This window comes from Aethalodelphis obliquidens, unplaced genomic scaffold (genome assembly GCF_003676395.1).
Source record: "Aethalodelphis obliquidens isolate GAN/ISIS:26980383/991018 unplaced genomic scaffold, ASM367639v1 scaffold1, whole genome shotgun sequence".
In the NCBI taxonomy this organism is placed as follows: domain Eukaryota; kingdom Metazoa; phylum Chordata; class Mammalia; order Artiodactyla; family Delphinidae; genus Aethalodelphis; species Aethalodelphis obliquidens.
Genome location: NW_020837945.1, coordinates 70,772,132 through 70,791,862, shown reverse-complemented (window position 1 = coordinate 70,791,862; position 19,731 = coordinate 70,772,132). Strand labels below are relative to the sequence as shown.

Below are 19,731 nucleotides of genomic sequence, written 5' to 3'. Positions count from 1 at the left end.
TATGCGGGCCTCTCACTGTTGTGGCCTCTCCCGCCGCGGAGCACAGGCTCCGGACGCGCAGGCTCAGCGGCCATGGCTTACGGGCCCAGCTGCTCCGTGTCATGTGGGATCCTCCGGGGCACGAACCCGTATCCCCTGCATCGGCAGGCGGACTCTCAACCACTGCGCCACCAGGGAAGCCCAGAAAGTGACATCTGATAAGATTATAGAATCTTGGGATTTGAAACTTTTATTTGTTGCTTAAATAGAAATAAGAAATTAGGTTTCTCTTAACCAGTTATTTGGAGCGAAGACCCTATTGAGATGAGAGTAAACATTTTTGGTTTATCAAGGGGTTGTTTTATTGATTGAAGAACTATGCAGAGAACATTTTGTGGCATTAAGACTGCATAAACAACTACAAGTTTTCTATACCTGCACCTAGAATTCTCTTCATCCCCAAAGTTTCTTCCTGACAACTCCAAGGATGCGTGAATATCTAAATATAGATTACAGAAGTTAGACTTGACATGTATAGTCACTTTAAAATTTTACTTTTATAGTGTTAGCTTAAAAATAGGGCAAATATTTAATTCTCAAAACATCTTAAATTATAGGTAGTGGTAGGGTCCCCTGGCAGGTAGTCAAAGCCTGCAAAGCCTAAGTTTCAGGTGAGACATTTTCACTCTTTCTGAAAAATCCTGTTTTCACAAAATATTGTGTGTTTTATGTGTGATATTTATGACAAAACCACAATATGTTCAATGTCAGTGATAATGGGTTCATTGAAGGAAATCTGTTCCATGGCCAAGTGATGGAAGTTGTATTTTCAGAAAGATTTTTGTCTGTTCTCAGATTCATTTAGGCCCAATATAAATGTCTTCATCTGATGTTTATACTTTTATTCTTTTTTTTAACATCTTTATTGGAGTATAATTGCTTTACAATGGTGTGTTAGTTTCTGCTTTATAACAAAGTGAATCAGTTATACATATACATATGTCCCCATATCTCTTCCCTCTTGCATCTCCCTCCCTTCCACCCTCCCTATCCCACCCCTTTAGGTGGTCACAATCCACCGAGCTGATCTGCCTGTGCTATGTGGCTTCTTCCCACTAGCTATCTATTTTACATTTGGTAGTGTATATATGTCCATGCAACTCTCTCAATAAGCACTAGTAACAATAGACTTTTGCTTTATTTTGCATCAAGGAACCTGAAGAAATAAATACAGATGATGAGGTGCAGGATACTTGTGACAACAAGGAGGATGACCTGGGAGCTGTGGAAGAGCAACGCAGTGTTATTCTACATCTCTTATCACAGCTCAAGCTGGGCATGGACTTAACAAGAGTAAGTAATGGGATAAACAGTCTAAGGAGATCATTCGATTAGGACTATACCTATGATTGTTAATGTTGTCAGGGCTTTTTAATCTTTATGAGTTGGTTTCTTAGTTGCTTGATCAGCATTTATTTTCATAAAAAATGTGATAGGTTTTTTGTGCAGCATTAAGTCACATGGCAAATAAAGACCTATAGTCTTGTTTCTGTACAAAATAAAAGGGATCCATTGGGATACAGAATTGGAAAATCTAAAGAAAAGGATATAATCCCACAAAACCATTAAAGTCATTGATACTTCTACTTTATTCTTACTTCCCATTTTGGATAGTGTTTTGGGTATTAACCTATAACAGAGATCAGCAAACATTTTCTGTAAAGGACCAGATAGTAGATATTTTTAGCTATGTGGACATAGATCTCTGTTGGAACTATACTTGACTCTTGAACAATGTAGGGGTTAGGGGTGCCAACTCCCCATGTAGTTGAAAATCCGCATATAACTTTTGACTCCCCCAAAACTTAACTACTAATAATCTGTTGTTGACTGGAAGCCTTACCAATAACATAAACACTCAATTAATGCAAATTTTGTTTCTATGTATATGTATTACTAGTATATACTAGACATCAAAAATGAAAAGATAATGTGAAAAAAATTTTTTTACAGATATAATGATTCATGCATTGATAATGAAGAAGCAGCAATATGATTGCTTTATGGTAGCCTAGTGTAATCAGCTTCATGGTAGCCTAGCCTATACACTAATGAATGAATTGTTATAAAATTTTTATGACATACAGTATTGCAGTCATATTCATGAAACAATATTGGAAACATTGTTACATTTTTTAAAAAAACCCACATACCTGTGATAATACGCAGTTTTTCTCTCATGAGAGAAAAACTGAGAGAGGTACCTTTCTCTCGTGAGAGAGGTACGGTACTTTAATGTAATTCTTTGAGAGCGAGGTTATAAAACAGTAAGAAAACGAGGTTATAAAACAGTAAGAAAACTAACATATTATTCATTTTATATTACATACTACTCACCTTAATCCTGTGTAAGAATAGACTATCCACTTCAATACAAGTCTTGCACATGATGTTCTACATGTATATTTTTGTATATTTATTGGAAAAAAATCCATGTATAAGTGGACCTGCAGTTCAAACCCATATTGTTTAAGGATCAGCAGTACTCAACTCAGCCTTTGTAGTGTGAAAGCAGCCATAGATAATATGTTGGATGGGCATGGATGTATTTCAGCAAAAGTTTATTTACACAAACAGGATGCCAGATTTGGCCCAAAGGCCATAGTTTGCAAACCCCTGGTCTACAGCCTTGCTGCTTTAAAAGTGTGGCCTGAATTAATTTGATAGTGAGAGCCCTTTCACTATATATGTGTATATCAAATCACTACAGTGTACACTTTAAATATCTTAGTTTTATTTGTCAATTATGCCTTAATAAAACTGAAAGAAGAAAAAAGTGTGGTCTGAAGATCAGTAGCATCACCATCACCTGTGAACTTGTTAGAAACGCATAATCTCGGCCCCCAATCTCAAAGTTAGAGAACCAGAATCTTCATTTCAGTAATATGTATATATACATTAAAGTTAGAGAAGCACTGATCTATAGTTTTTAATTTTAGGCCCATCTTCTCCATTTCCAGTTTATCAAATTAGTGTGCCTTAATTTGTTTTAACAATTAATCCATGACATTGATTTAAAAAGCCAGTAAGGTTTAAAACCTATGTATGTCAAACATTTACTACTGTGGAATTACATACTTTGAGTTACTATTGACACTACTTTGCATTAGTGTGGGATTTCAAAATTGACTTCACGAGGTATATTTCAAATTGAGGTTTTTGAAGGTAGTGGAAGTGTATATTAAAAGGTTGTTTGATTCCAGTGAGTTACTCACCTGAAAATGCAACTTAAATATAGAAAGCATTTTTCCTTTAGCATTCACTTTGAAGCATTTCAAAATCAAAAACATAGTTCTTTCTTTACTTAGACTTACAGTAGTTATAGGAGGGTTTTTAAGTAAATTGATTGAATTAATAGCCTACTAAGAAGCAGACGTTTTAGGAATAAAGAAACCCATTTAAACATTCATATTTCATCTAACCTTAGTATTCAACTGGATATCTTTTTTTTTTTTTTTTTTTTTTTTGGTTTGGGGGGGTTTTTTTTTTTTTTGTTTTCCCCCGTTGGGGAGCGCAGGCTCCAGATGCGCGGGCTCAGCGGCCATGGCTCATGGGCCCAGCCGCTCCGTGGCATGTGGGATCTTCCCAGACTGGGACACGAACCCGTGTCCCCTGCATCGGCAGGCGGATGCCACCAGGGAAGCCCAGGTATCATTTTCATTCTAGAAATATTTTTTATATTAGTGGTTCAGAAAAGACTATTAGTTGTAAAATAGGTTAAAATGAGCAGTCAGGTAAGGAGTTTATTTGATTATTATGGTATTTGCTGTCCCTTAGTAGATTTAGGTTTGTAAGGCATAAGAACAGTGTTGGGGTTTATGAGGCATAAGAACATTTGAAAAGAATGTTCTGTGATAATAATCCAGATGGTAAAGTCTCTCTTGACATGAATAATGAATTTAATATCGTTTCCCCACATTTGTACATTGTTAATTGAAGAAATACATATGTATTGTGTTTATATATAAAATCATTAGCATTAACTGATCACAAATTATGAACAGCCATATAACATTTAAAAGAATGGTACTTTCTGAACAACATTAAAGAACCTGGTGACTAAACTGCAGTCACATATACCTCCTGTCTAACAATGACACTGATACAACAGATGTTTATTAAGCCCCTCTTATATTCCAGACACTGTGCTAGGTGCTGGGGCTACAGCAACCAAGAAGGTAACTGTGGTCCTGGCTTGCATGTTGTGAATAAGTAATAGCCATTTTCCCCATTATTTTGTTCTTTTAAAAGTAATATTATAGGGACTTCCCTGGTGATGCAGTGGTTAAGAATTCCCCTGTTAATGCAGGGGACACAGGTTTAATCCCTGGTCCGGGAAGATCCCACATGCCGCGGAGCAACAAAGCCCGTGTGCTGCAACTACTGAGCCTGCGCTCTAGAGCCTGTGAGCCACAACTGCTGAGCCCACGTGCCACAACTACTGAAGCCCGTGTGCCTAGAGTCCGTGCTCCGCCACAAGAGAAGCCACCGCAATGAGAAGCCTGTGCACCGCAACAAAGAGTAGCCCCTCAATTATCTGAAGATACTAATTACTGTTTTTTTGTATTGCTCTCTCTGGTTGATTTGTTGTTGTTGTTGTTGTTGTTGTTTTAGGTGGTGCTGCCTACATTTATCCTAGAGAAGCGTTCCCTGTTGGAAATGTATGCAGACTTTATGTCTCATCCAGACCTGTTTATAGCCGTCTCTAATGGAGCTACAGCTGAGGACAGAATGATCCGTTTTGTTGAATACTACCTTACCTCATTTCATGAAGGCCGTAAGGGAGCCATTGCTAAGAAACCGTACAATCCTATCATTGGAGAAACGTTTCACTGTTCCTGGAGGATACCAAAACGCGATGTAGCATCCAGTGTCATTAGCAGCTCTTCCACCCAGGCTGTCACAAATCATGCTCCTCCATCAGAGGAGGCTTTGAGCCAGGTGGGATCAGACTGTTACACAGTCAGATTTGTTGCTGAGCAGGTTTCCCATCATCCTCCAGTCTCAGGATTTTATGCAGAATGTGCAGAGAAGAAGATGTGTGTAAATGTGCACGTCTGGACTAAGAGCAAATTCTTAGGCATGTCGATAGGTGTGACAATGGTTGGGGAAGGTAAGTAGAAAAATTATTCTCCAATTTTTAATATCAAACTATAACCTTAAATTTGGGGAAGCTAGAGAAATATTAGTTATAAATTTGAACTGCTATGTGTACTACTTTTTTCCCCAACTCCTAGTATGTTTCAGAATACTGGTGGTGGGGGGAGGGGGCATATCTGTCAACAAATATGAATTCTTTTTTTTTAACTTTTTTTTCTGATTTTAAATGTAAATTATTTTTATTATAGAAAATTTAGAAAACTTAGAAGTATCAAGGAGAAAATACAAGTATCTCTAATCCCTTCATCCAGAGATAGATAAATTTAGCTAGTATTTTGTATTTTTTCTATGTGTGTATGTTCATACTTTTAGTTTTATAAAATTAGGATTCTCTCTATGTAGTTTTTTGTCCTCCTTTTTTGCACTGAATATTCATTTTCCCAAGTTATTAATAATGCTTTAAAACATGTTTTTGTTATTATAAACAGCACTCAAGAAATATTTTCTAGGTAAATCTATATCTACATCTTTTGTATTTCATAGGAGATATTCATAGAATATTTTAAAATATATTGCCAAACTTTATATCTACTCCAGCAAATGATTATGAAAAAACAATTTAAGGAAATACAATATTTTTTGGCTAAGAATAGAAAAAGCAAATTAACAATAACAAAAATATCTCCACAGAAATCATTGCAGAGTTAATGAAAATATAATGGTCTGCCATTTTAATGTTAAGGAACACTCTTGTGCATAGGAAAATTTGTTCTAAATATAAACTTACAGTGTAAGCATGGCATAATTAAGCTTATGACCCTAACATTTTGAAATTGTGTTATTTTAGCCTTGAAGAAAATATATTATCCCCTTTTTAAGCTTTCCTCATCTTTAACTCCTGTTGTGCTGTCTTACCAATTTCCAAATGTTTCAAACTAATCAAAACTTTTATAACATTAGAAGATATTTCATTAGTTAAAAAAAAAAGTTTGTTATCTCCAGTTATAAGCTGCATCACATTAACCCCTAGGCTCTTCACAAATCAGTTTACTTACTTTAGAAGCCTAGAGGTGATGGGATGTGTCCAGGATCATAGAAGTTAAGGCATAGTCGGATTTAGACCCTCATTCTTTGACACACTCTCCCCGAGGACAGTTACTCTTAACAGTTCATGGAACAGAGAATATCTGGTGATAGTATCCTCTCCCACTCCAAGAAAGGAAATACCTCAAGAAATGAGGAAAAGCATTAATATCTTAACCATGCATTGAGAAGGATGTATATGATAGTTATTTTTTGATTTGCTAGTTATATATTCATGGATTTGTCTTTTTTAAATTAAATTGCTATTAACACTCTCAACAGAAAGTAAATTAAATCAGAGAATGGAACTTCTGACAGTTTATTTTGCTTCTGTCAGCAGCCATGTTTTTATTGAAAAGTAGGGGAAAATTCTGTTTAATTATCAGATAAATGAGATTTTAGAATACTTTGAATCTCAGTTATCCTAACTAGTCTTATTTTCCCATTCAGTAGAAACTGATTATATATTTATTAGACGTTAAATTCCATAGTGAATATTACTTATGTTAACTATCTTCCTAGAAATCAAAGATCATGAATCTAGTTTATAAGGCCAAATGTTTTTAGAAAAGTATGTGATATCCTTTCCAACTTAGAATTAATCAACAGTTATTACTAAATACTTGAAATATAACCAAGTATGTTATGTATGTCTTCTGACAGCTCCCGTTATATATAAATATATCACATACAGAGCCATGTTCCTTTTCAAATGGCTCAATATTAATTGTTGCCCATTGTGAAAACTGTTAAGGGCAATACAAATTAATAGTTGGCGTTGCTTTATGTAAAGTAGACTACTTTAGAATCTCAGTCTGTCTATTTGTTTATCCTAAAAATAGACTATATTAAAATACTTACCATAATTTTTGCCCTTATTTGTGAACATTAAGAACACAGTAGTTAATGAGCATTCATTAAGAGAGACATGCCATCATAGTTCAGACTAGTAGTACACATCCAGTTCGGTATTTGTTTTTATGGTGAACTAGGTAATGAGCTTAGTTAGGTTAGTAATGTAGCTCAAGTCTCCTTAATGTCTCTTAATTATCTAGGATAGATTGATTACTCATTTATGTACTTCCCCTTTTTTTTGTAATTCCCTTTTTTATATGTTTTTTAAAGCCATCTTTATAGCATCACTTAATGTGGAACAAGCCCCATTAGAATAATATTTGTTTGAAAACTACCACTTCTAACTCTTGTAGCTTCACCTTAAATACTTCAGAATTTGGCAAACAAAATTATTATGAGGACCTTAGTTTATATCATAAAATTACTTTTTTTCTTTCTTAATATGCATAGAATAGAATGAAGAACACTTTCTCCCTGCCCTCGCCCCCCCATCATACCATCTGAGATTAAGGTCTGTGACTCTATAATGTTAGATATTTAGTTATTCCAAAAACTGCTTAAATTATTAGTACTAACTAATGATCAGATCTTATGATGATACAGTATAGCATGGACTTAAATTCTGACTTAAGGTTTTATTTTACTTTTAGGAGCATTAGAGAGAACTCTTAAACAGTTTCCACTGCAACATTTTCTGGTCCTATGAACCCCAAAGGGATAATAAAGTCATAATGAAAGTAACCTCGATTCACTATTACCAGGAATTGTTGTCAAATACAATTGTAAATGAAGCCAATTTCATCCAAAGCTAAAAGAAAATTAAGCAAAATTATGATGTTCATTTACCAGGCAGGAGAAAAACTTAATATGGATTTTTCATAGCTGTCTTTTTTTTTTTTTTAAAGGTATTAACCACTTTTATGTTTTCACATTCAGGAATCCTCAGTCTACTAGAGCATGGAGAAGAGTATACGTTTTCTCTACCTTGTGCATATGCCCGGTCAATTTTAACTGTTCCTTGGGTAGAATTGGGTGGCAAAGTCAGTGTCAACTGTGCAAAAACTGGGTATTCAGCCAGCATCACTTTTCATACTAAGCCATTTTATGGTGGCAAACTGCACCGGTAAGAATATTTTAGTGATACCTGGCTCTTATTCTATCAGTTTGATCTTGTATTATAACTCTTTATTCTTTTTCTGCTTTGTTTTATGTGAAATGGGATTGGATTTTTATTCATGTTTATTTTTTGTTTAATATATTTGATCTTTGAAGGCATCCTGGAAATCACGATCTGGTTTTAAAATAGTGACAGATCTAGCTTCTCTTGTAAACTAGAACTCCTAACAAATGGACATGTAGCTTCTGGCCCAATTTCTGCCTTTAAAGGGACTCAGACTTGGATCCAGACCTCAGTAGAGGTAGTGTCGCTACAAGTTAGGATGAAAATACATCTAATCATAAGAAATAGTTCAAGAAGCACAATGATGGAAGCCAGTATCTTTAGGCACCAGTATTGAATGTGGCTTTGTTCTAATTCCATCTATGAATTGGCCAGTTATTATACCCCTTTAGTGGCTTGTTGGTCTTTTCAGCACTTGTCCAGATCACCCAACTCCATGAAGATAAGTTTTCTAATAGGATCCTCAAAAGGATACTGACTCTTTCCTTAAGCTTTTGATGTCTATTCTGTCTGTCCTGAAGTAGGGATAGTTTTCTTTTTCTACAGAGCTTTTATTGAAGAATAACATACATACAAAAGTATAGAAGTTGATTTGGGGCCATTTCAAATAATGCTGCTAGAACATTGTGAATGTATGTATGAATTTCTGTTTGGTAGATACCTAGGAGTGGAATTGCTGGGCTGTAGGGAATGAAACTTTAACTTTATTACTGCCAAACAGTTTTCTTACGTGGTTATACCAAAATGCACTCTCTTCAGTCACGTATGACTGTGCATATAGCTATTTTACTTCTTTACCGGACAGCTGGTACTCAACAATCTTAGAAGTGGAAAGAAAGATTTATTGGCTCCCAGGCATTGAATGGCCTTAAAAAACACAGATTTCAAAAACACTGAAGCAGAGAATTAAAAAAAAAATTACAGATCACCCAAACAGAATCACTGGAGATTGTCAGAATAGTCGCCTTTTATCCTTAGAGAAGGTTTTAATATGGTTCACACTTTGTTATATGTGCTTCTACTTACTCCTCTCACCATAGTGATCACAGGATTCAAACTTTACATTTAGAAGGGACTTTAGAAGTCACTACACCAACATTTGCTAGGTGTCTAAATCCTTTTGCATCATACCCGATAACTGATTTGTTCATTGTGTTGGTACCTTATCATTAGTACAGAACTCATAATGCATGAGGCAGCCTATTCCATTTTCAGACACCCCTTATTTAAATGAAGTTAAAGTTGAAATCTATATCCCTGTAACATTCCTGCATTGGTGAAACCATTCTTCAAAGTATATAATTGAGTCAAATGCTTAGGGGACACAACTACAGTGAAAAATTTGCCAAGTCCAGCACTTTTTATTGACAATGATATTGATGAATTTCTTTTCTTTTTTTTAAATGAAGTATATTTGATTTACAATATTGTGTTTCAGCTATATAGCATAGTAATTCAGTATTTTTGCAGATTATATTCCGTTATAGGTTATTACAAGATAATGGGTATAATTCCCTGTGCTATATATCTTTGTTGCTTATCTATTTTATATGTAGTATCAATAGTTTGTTAATCCCATACCCCTAATTTGCCCCTCCCCCCCTTCCTTCTCCCTTTTAACTACAAGTTTGTTTTCTATATCTGTGAGTCTTGTTTCTGTTTTGCATATGCATTCATTTATATTATTTCTTAGATTCCACATATAAGTGATATCATATAGTATTTGTCTTTATCTGACTTACTTCACTAAGTGTAATATTCTCTAGGTCCATCCATGTTGTTGCAAATGGCAATATTTCATTCTTTTTATGGCTGAGTAATATTCTGTTTTTTTAAGATATATATCACATCTTTTAAAAATATATATATTTATTTGTTTGGCTGCTCCGGGTCTTAGTTGCGGCATGTGGGATCTTCGTTGCGTCATGCAGACTCTTAGTTGTGGCATGCAAACTCTTAGTTGCAGCATGCACGTAGGATCTAGTTCCTCAACCAGGGATCAAACCTTGGCCCCCTGCATTGGGAGCGTGGAGTCTTACCCACTGGGCCACCGGGGAAGTCCACGACTGTGGACTTTTTTGAAATCATTATTATTCATCATAAGGTTCCTCTCCTCTGTGAACTTTCTTGGGTTGATTAAGAGATAAAATCCCTTTTAAGGATTTCCCATATTTATTCTATCCATATGCGTTATCACATGTTGAGCCATGAGTGGGAACTTTCCCATATTTATTATGATTCAGTGGGTTCCTTTCCATTATTAAATCTCTGCTACCGAGAAGGAAATAAGAGGCTGTTAAAGGCTTTCCCATATAACGTTCATTTGTATTTCTACATATGAATTTTCTGATAGTTTTCAGTTAACACCTATTTCGTATCTAGTACACATAATGTTACCTCACTTGCATGTTCAGAATTTTCTTCAAATTTTGTAACAGCTCAACTATATGATAGCTATTCTGATTAATTTTTAAGTCTTGATTAAGTTTCAAATGTCCTTTTATAAAAACTCATTATAGTTTTGAGCTCAGGTTAATTTTTTTGTCAAATGCAAAATATTCAAACCTTTGTCCTGAATCAGTGCTTATCTTGCCTTAAATTATAATAATAAATATAAACTATAATTTATCATACTGCCAGGACTACCTTAATTTAGAGAATCAAAATTCACCCCCCAAATCTTACCGTTGCCATGACATTTAGATGGTTCCTTGCTGCAAATATCCTGCATAGAAATTTTCTCTTGGTTTTCATACTTTGACTTTTTTAAGACTCCTAATAATTTTAGATAGATATCCTTGGTTTGTTAGTGATCAGTCATTATATTTGCCATCTTATTTCTTTGAATTTCTTATTTAAATTGGCTTCTTTTCTCCCTTCATACTTTTTTACCTATCCATAAGGCCACAAGTATTGGATCTTTTTGTTACTTGGAAGTATACTTTTAGTTGACTCCAAAGTTTCCTCATTTTTTCCACTCTGATTTCCCTTAAGACCGATGGTTTTACCTAATTTCTCGTTTAAAAGATTCATATTTGAAACAGACTTCTCTATTTTGATATCTTTTCTTCTTCAATTTTGTAGAATATTTTAACTAAGACTCTCTTTCATGTCTTTATTAATAACCATGCCTCCCTCCTCAGACATAGCCTAGTTTTTCCACTGCTGTCTGCAATCAAGCAGACACATTATCTGCTGTCTGCATTTGATATAAATATATTATCTTCCACTTGTCTTTCCTTACTCCCTCATTTTCCACAACTCTCTCTGATGGAGCCAAACAGGCCTAGTTAACTATTCCTCATGTCCTTGTCTATCTCCTGATCCCATTTTCCACACTCACTTTAGGATGGTGATTTTTTAAATATATGTAGCAGTATAATGTCATTAACATTTATGTTAACTAACTGCTAAGTGGCATACTTTTCTGCACACTGAAGATGTAGAAAAGTAAAAAGCCGATCTCTGCCTGAGGTTTTAGTCTAATATTAGAATGCAGGACCCTATCTTTGGAAAGCATTTATAAGGCTTTTAGGAAAAACTCATGTATAATAGACAATTAAAAATAAAGTCTGTTATTATAGTAACCATAGTGATGGAAAAGGACAATAATGCTGTGAACCTGGGATTAGGTAATTATTGTACCCGAAAATACTCTTCTGCTAAAGTAAAAAGAGCAACATGATGCTCAACGTACTTCTTATTGTCTGATAAAGGACGCCTATCACTTTTTTCAGGAGAGATAAACTACTTTCCTGGTATTAAATTTTGAAGGGATTTGTATCAAGTATTCTTATGTAGTGGCATTGAGTAACATAATAGAACAATGTCTTTAGTTCTGCATAAGATGTAATTCCCTTCATGTGGTATTTCTTACATATACATCAGTAAAACCCAAAGCTGAAGTCTTAACTTCCAATTTTTAAATAAAATTTTTCTGTATGAAGCCAAGTTAATATATCCACTGATTTTCTGGTATTCTAAATAGCTACAGAGACAGGGTCTAGATAATCTAAAAAGTCAACTTGAGGACTTCCCTCGTGGTCCAGTGGATAGAGTCCACGCTCCCTATGCAGGGGGCCCAGGTTCGATCCCTAGTCAGGGAACTAGATCCTGCATGTCGAAACGAAGATCCTGCACGCGGCAACAAAGATCCTGCATGCTGCAACTAAGACTTACTTTGCGTAGCCAAATAAATAAGTAAATATGGAAAAAAAAAAAAAACTTGATGTCGTTCTTAGAAAGTGAGACAGTAAATGCCTTATCGGTTATCAGTTATCCTCACTTTAGAGATGAGTAGGATGGCAACTTAAAATTTAACTCTTTGGTAAGTATTTTAAAGGCAGCGTATTCCATATCATTATTTGATACAAGACCTAGATTTATATGCTTTAGATATTTAGATATTCATTTACATATTGTCTGTGATTGCTTTCCTGCTACAGTGAAAGAGTCAAGTTGTGACAGAGACAGCCTGGCCCACGAATCCTAAGATATTTACTTTCTGGTCCTTTATAGACATTCACTAACCCTGCATTAGACTGTTAAGAAGAATTGTTATAAGCAAAATGAGGCGAGGCCCTTCTTCCTCCTTATGCTCCTTTTGCAAGTTCCTCATGGCCTGCCTCTAGCATGTGCAATTCTTGTTCCCTGCCCCAGTTCTCATCACGATGCTCTTGCTGTGTGTAGCTGCACTAAGCAGCAAAGAACCCGTGTAACCCAGCATGCATGGACAGGGACCTAGGGTTTGTTACTTTTTAAGTGGAAAGGCTTGTGAAGGAGATAATGATAACTTGAGAGATTGTGGCAGTAAAAGAAAGATCAAGTGAGAAACGGATTATTATTCCTCAGTTCACAGAATATAGTTCTGGGTATATGTGGTTGGAAGATGGAAGAGGTAAGTGTTCAGTGTCATCTCTTCATATCATGTTTGGTTACAGATAAATTTTCAAGGAAGGAAACAATGTTGGCAAGTGGGATCAGAGAGGAAAAATGGATGTCACAAAAAACATTCAGTCAGGCAAAAACCCTTAGCAGTGTAGTTATTTAAGTTCAAACGCTTTGAGGTATAACCTAGAGTTCCCACTCCTGCTGTAATCAAGCAGACTTGTAGTCACAGTGTTCTTTGTGTCCAGTGAGCTACAATTATGCCTAACGTTTAATTTGGGATGTTTGGTGTTCTCTTGATTCCAAACCCTCGTACACCTTGATCTCTAAGATCTGGCTCATTTGCTTATTGGCTCCTACACCTCTGCCTTGAGCTCTGAATTTGTAGACCATTCACTTCTCCTGCTTAAAAACTACGGACTCCCTAAATTCAACTACAACCTTCTGGTTCCCAGGCCCTTGGCTTATATCTGGCAAATACTATTTATGGTTCCTGAGCTGTCACCTGAACCTGGGCTTTGGTCCTTTGGATTCCCCCCCCCCAGCTTTTTTAATATTCATTCATTCATTTTTATTTTGGCTGAGCCTGGTTTTAGTTGTGGCATGCGGACTTCTTAGTTGCGGCTTGCATGTGGGTGGGATCTAGTTCCCTGACCAAGTATCGAACCTGGGTCCCTTGCATTGAGAGCATGGAGTCTTACCCACTGGACTACCAGGGAAGTCCCTGGATTCTCTTTTGAATCCAGATAAACCGTAATCTCTGGCACACTGACCAGAACCTAACATTTGCCCACTATTCTTTGAGTTCTGAACCTCTGTCGAATCTGACCCTGTTGTTGTTTGTGTCCGACAGTGAACATAAAGTACTTCATTAAAAATAATTAGACCTGTTTCTATTCCAGCCTTCATTTGAGCTGCATCCTGTCTGTGTCCAGCCAGATAACTCTTCATTAAACTTTCAACAACATTAGTGCTTGAGTTCTCTGAGTTTTGTGTAGATAGTGATAATTTTTGTATACCAGTGCTCTTTTTGTCAAGAGAATTAACAAATGTTTAATGTATCTTTTATTTTTTTCTACCTCTTACTGATTTGTCTGGTTTCTATATTTAATTTAAAATTAAGCTTATGTGGTTTTATACAGAATGTGTATATCCAGAATTTAAAATATAGGGACTCTAAACTTTTAAATAGGACTAGTTTGAAAAAAAGTTGAATAGACTGTAGTGTTGTAACATTTTTATTCTGTAATAAAAAAGAAATGTTAATATTTTTCATATTCCTAGTTTTAATATTATAATGGTTGTTTGTAGCAAGCATTTAAAATACCACACTTTGTGATCACATATAGTAACTGAGTCTCCAGTTTGATTCCTAGTATTCTTTCTCAAATTAAATTGATGTTATTTGAAAAAATTATCTAGGAAACTACCAGGGATTTACAAAGACTTTGTAACTGACAAATTGACTTGTAATTGTAACTGAATTTGGCGCTGACAAATTGAAGTGATATGTGTAACTAATTTAAACAGAATTCACAAAGTACATTCTGGGTTTCAGAATTCCTAAGAAATAAGCAATATTACTTATTAGAGCATATCTTTTTTTTTTTCTGTCTGCTTCTAGGGTTACAGGTGAAGTAAAGCACAACATCACCAACACTGTTGTATGCAGAGTACAAGGGGAATGGAATAGTGTTCTTGAGTTCACTTACAGCAATGGAGAGACAAAGTGTGTGGACTTGACTAAATTGGCAGTGACAAAGAAAAGAGTAAGACCTCTGGAGAAGCAGGACCCATTTGAATCCAGGTATGTCATCCTTGCATCCATCCAGGAAAGAGTCAGAAACTCTGGATCTTAATCTAAGCCTTTTCACTAACTTCCAGCCCTGGGCAAGTCACTTCACTGCTTTGCATCAGCTTCCTCATCTATAAATTGAAAGTATTGGTCTGATCTGATGCTCTTAAACCCCGTACCAGCTATGACATTATGTGATACATAGTCACATTTTAGTAAAAATAAAACATTAACTGGGCAAAAATATTAACATTTTGTAGTCAAAGGATTACTATCCTTATCATAAAAACTCTTCCAAATTATTAACAAAAAGATGGGTACCCCAGTAGAAAAATAGGCAAAGACACAAAGAGGTAGTTCACAAAAATAGAAAAAAAGAAATGCCCACTAAGAAAATGAAAAATTGTTTAGTGTAATTAGAATTTAAAGAAATATAAATTAAACAATAAGACAAATTCATTTTTTAAAATGGTATCTCTTTTGGAAAAAGTATGAGCAAATAGACATTTTCACATTGCTGGTTAGAGAGGTAAATTGCTACAGCCTTCCTAGAGGGTATTTTGTCAATATATGTCATAGGCCTTTAAAAGTAAATGAAGTGGATCTATATGTGTTAACAAGGTAGTCTCCAAAATGTATTGGCAGTGGTTGCTTCCAGAGAGGAATACTGGGGTCTGGGATAAGAAAGAGACTTAACGGGCTTCCCTGGTGGCGCAGTGGTTAAGAGTCCGCCTGCCGATGCAGGGGACATGGGTTCGTGCCCCGGTCCGGGAAGATCCTACATGCCGCAGAGCAGCTGGGTCCGTGAGCCATGGCCGCTGAGCCTGCGCGTCCGGAGCCTGTGCTCCGCAATGGGAGAGGCCACAACAGTGAGAGGCCTGCGTACCACAAAAAAAAAAAAACAAAGAGACTTACTCTTCACAGAATGCCCTTTTGTACTGTTTAAATTTTATGTCACATGGAAGTATTACTATATCAAATACAAGGAAGCATTAAACATCTTAAGAACACATAAATGAAACCAAACAATTTATAAGTAGATGTGTAAAGGGATTTAATACCTTTTAACCAAAAACTCAGGTTCAGTCAAAAAATAAAACAGCAATGATTGAAAAAAATTCTTCTATGGGTGTATTTAGGATTTATTTAGGAGAGTTTGTCAAGGTTTGGTATGTGGACCCCTGGGGCCCTTGAGACCTGTACAGGGGGTCTTCAAGTTGAAAAACCTTTCATAAGAATGCTAAGATATTATTTTTCTTTTTCTCTCTGTTTGCACGTGCATTGGTGATACAAAAGCAATGGTGGGTGGCACTGCTGGGCCTTAGCACCAATCAAGCAGTGGCACCAAACTGTACAAGTAGTCGTGGTATTCCTCACTGCCATGCAATTTTTTTCTTTTCGGCCTTGCAATTTTTTTAAATACCATTTTCTTTTTAAAATCTGCTTGAAAAGCAGTACAGATTATTAGTTTTATTAAATCTGGAACATTGATTACCTGTCTTTTTTAATATTCTGCATGACAGATTTGGAGTATACATAAAGCACTTGTGTTAGATAATAAAGAAGTACAGTGGTTATCTGGAGGAAGAGCACTTGTTCAGTTGTTTGAGTTACAAGCAAATTACCCTTTCTTGAAACACTATTTTTACTTAAATGATCGACAAAGTAAGGCTGTCCTAATTTTAATATTGGGCAGACATTTTCCTTATAAATGAACGATGTGAACATGGCACTTCAAGGAAAACAATTGGCAGTATTTTTTTTTCCTAAGATGTTGGGGGTAGGAGTTTATTAATTAATTTATTTATTTTTGCTGTGCTGCGTCTTTCGTTTCTGTGCAAGTGCTTTCTCTAGTTGTGGCAAGCGGGGACCACTCTTCATCGCGGTGCACGGGCCTCTCACCATCGCGGCCTCTCTTGTTGCAGAGCACAGGCTCCAGACGCGCAGGCTCAGTCGTTGTGGCTCACGGGCTTAGTTGCTCTGTGGCATGTGGGATCCTCCCAGACCAGGGCTCGAACCCGTGTCCCCTGCATTAGCAGGCAGATTCTCAACCACTGCGCCACCAGGGAAGCCTGGCAGTATTTTTTGCTAATAATAAAATTTAAACGGAAACAACCTAAGTGCCCATTCACAGATAAATGGATAAGGAAGTTGTGAGGTATATATTTTTTATATATATATATATATATATATATGTATAATGGACTATTATCCAGTCCTTAAAAAGATGGAAATCCTGGGCTTCCCTGGTGGCACAGTGGTTGAGAGCCCGCCTGCCGATGCAGGGGACACGTGTTCGTGCCCTGGTCCGGGAAGATCCCACATGCTGCGGAGCAGCTAGGCCCGTGAGCCATGGCCGCTGGGCCTGCACGTCCAGAGCCTGTGCTCCGCAAAGGGAAAGGCCACAACAGAGAGAGGCCCGCGTACCGCAAAAAAAAAAAAAAAAAAGATGGAAATCCTGCCATTTGTGATAACATGGATGGATGCTTTATGTGAAGTCAAGTCTCAGAGAAAGAACAAATACTGTATGATCTCATTTACATATGGAATCCAAGGGAAAAATAAAAAACACTGCACTGTTGATGGGAATATAAATTGGTGCAGCTGCTATGGAAAATAGTATGGAGGTTCCTCAAAAAACTATGTACTCCTATGTTCACTGCAGCATTATTTATAATAGCCAAGATATGGAAACAACCTAAGTGTCCATAAATGGATTAATGAATAAAGGAAATGTCATATATATATATACACACACACACAATGGAATATTACTCAGCCATAAAAAGAATGAAATCTTGCCATTTGAGACAACATGGATGGACCTTGAGAGCATTATGCCAAGTGAATTAAGTCAGACAGATAAAGACAAATACTGTATGACCTCACTTATATATGAAATCTTAAAAAAACCAAAACCAAAACCAAACAGCTCATAGATACAGAGAACAGAGATTGGTGTATTTCTGAAATGCCAGAGGTGGGCAGCTGGGGAGTGGGTGAAATGAATGAAGTAGGTCAAAAGGTGCAGACTTCCAGTTTTAAAATAAATGTCATGGGGATGTAATGTACAGCATGGTGGCTATAGTTAATAATACTGTATTGCATAATTGAAAGTTGCTCAGAGAGTAGTTCTTAAAATTCTTCATCACAAGAAAAAGAACTTTTTTGGTAATTATGTACGGTGATGGATGTTGACTAGTCTTATTGTGATGATCATTTCACAGTAATACAAATATTAAATCATTATGTTGTACACCTGAAACTAATATAATGTTACATGTCAACTATACCTTAACAAAAAAATTAATTTAAAAAATTCACAGAAAAGGAGATCGGACTGTGGTTACCAGAAGTGTGGGGTAAGGAGTGAAGGAATTGAATGAACTTCCAGTTACAAGATAAATAAGTACTGGGGTTGTAATGTACAACATGATGATTGTAGTTAACACTACTGTATGGTATGTTTGAAATTTGTTGAGGGAGTGGATCTTAAGAGTTCTCATCACAAGGAAAAGAAGTTTTTTTTCTATTTCTTTAATTTTGCATCTATATGAGAGGATGAATGATGATTAACTAAACTTACTGTGGTAATCATTTCACAATATATGTAAGTCAGGTCATTATGCTGTACACCTGAAACTTACACAGAGCTGTATGTCGATTATATCTCAGTAAAACTGGAGAAAAAGAGACTTCGCTGGTGGTCCAGAGGTCCAGAGGTTAGGACTCTGCGCTTCCAGTGCAGGGGGGTGCGGGTTCAATCCCCGGTTGGGAAGCTAAGATCTCAAGTGCCACCTGACGCGGCCCAAAAAAAAAAAAAAACTGGAGAAAAAAGTGGAGGTTTAAAGACAGAAATCAAAATTTTGGAAAACTTGTATCTGTAATGTGATCTTTAAAATATGATAAAATATGTCAACATCTGGAAGATCATTTTTCAGATGACCAATGCATGTTATTACAAAATTATGCATGGGTAAAAATTCCATTCAAGGTGCAAATTAGACCAATGGATTTCCATGTCGCAGAGCATGAAAAATTCATTGACATTTTTCAGTTTCCACATTGCAGCTAGTCTTTTAAAAACTACCATTTGCTGAGTTTTAATATGGTATCAAAGAACTGAGTTATTTGAAATATCTATTAAAATATTCTTCCATTTTCCAGCTATATGTCTGTGTGAAGCCATATTTTCCTTATATACTTTAACTAAAACAATATGTATCACAATAGATTGAATGTAGAAGCAGATATAAGAATCTGGCTATTATTGAATCAGATGTTTAAGAGATGCTGCTGTATTCTCTTTGCTAAACTTTTATTATAGATTTTTGTCTACATTCCTGGGGGTTATTGGTCTTTTGTTTTCTTTGGAAGAAAGTTTTTAACCACAAATTTAGTATCTGTAGTACCTAGGGCTATTGATGTTATCGGTTTCTTCTTCTTTTTTTTAAAAATAAATTTATTTATTTTATTTATTTATTTTTGGCTGCGTTGGGTCTTTGTTGCTGCACGCGGGCTTTCTCTAGTTGCGGCGAGCGGGGGCTACTCTTCGTTGCAGTGTGCGGGCTCTTGGCACACAGGCTCAGTAGTTGTGGCTCGCAGGCTCTAGAGCACAGACTCAGTAGTTGTGGCACATGGGCTTAATTGCTCCGCGGCATGTGGGATCTTCCCGGACCAGGGCTCGAACCCATGTCCCCTGCGTTGGCAGGCAGATTCTTAACCACTGTGCCACCAGGGAAGCCCTATCCGTTTCTTCTTGAGCAAGTTTTGGTAGTTTTTGTCTTTCAAG

General features: G+C 36.2%; 1 protein-coding gene across 2 annotated transcripts in view; it reads left to right on the top strand.

Moving 5' to 3' along the window:
• OSBPL11 (oxysterol binding protein like 11) overlaps positions 1-19,731 on the top strand; it is a 98,855-nt gene that overhangs the window by 53,953 nt on the left and 25,171 nt on the right. For both annotated transcript variants that reach the window (XM_027107125.1, XM_027107132.1), the window contains exons 8-11: positions 1,192-1,332; positions 4,654-5,152; positions 8,014-8,200; positions 14,769-14,951. In XM_027107125.1, the coding sequence (XP_026962926.1) occupies positions 1,192-1,332; positions 4,654-5,152; positions 8,014-8,200; positions 14,769-14,951 (1,010 nt within the window). The remainder of the gene's footprint in view (positions 1-1,191; positions 1,333-4,653; positions 5,153-8,013; positions 8,201-14,768; positions 14,952-19,731) is intronic.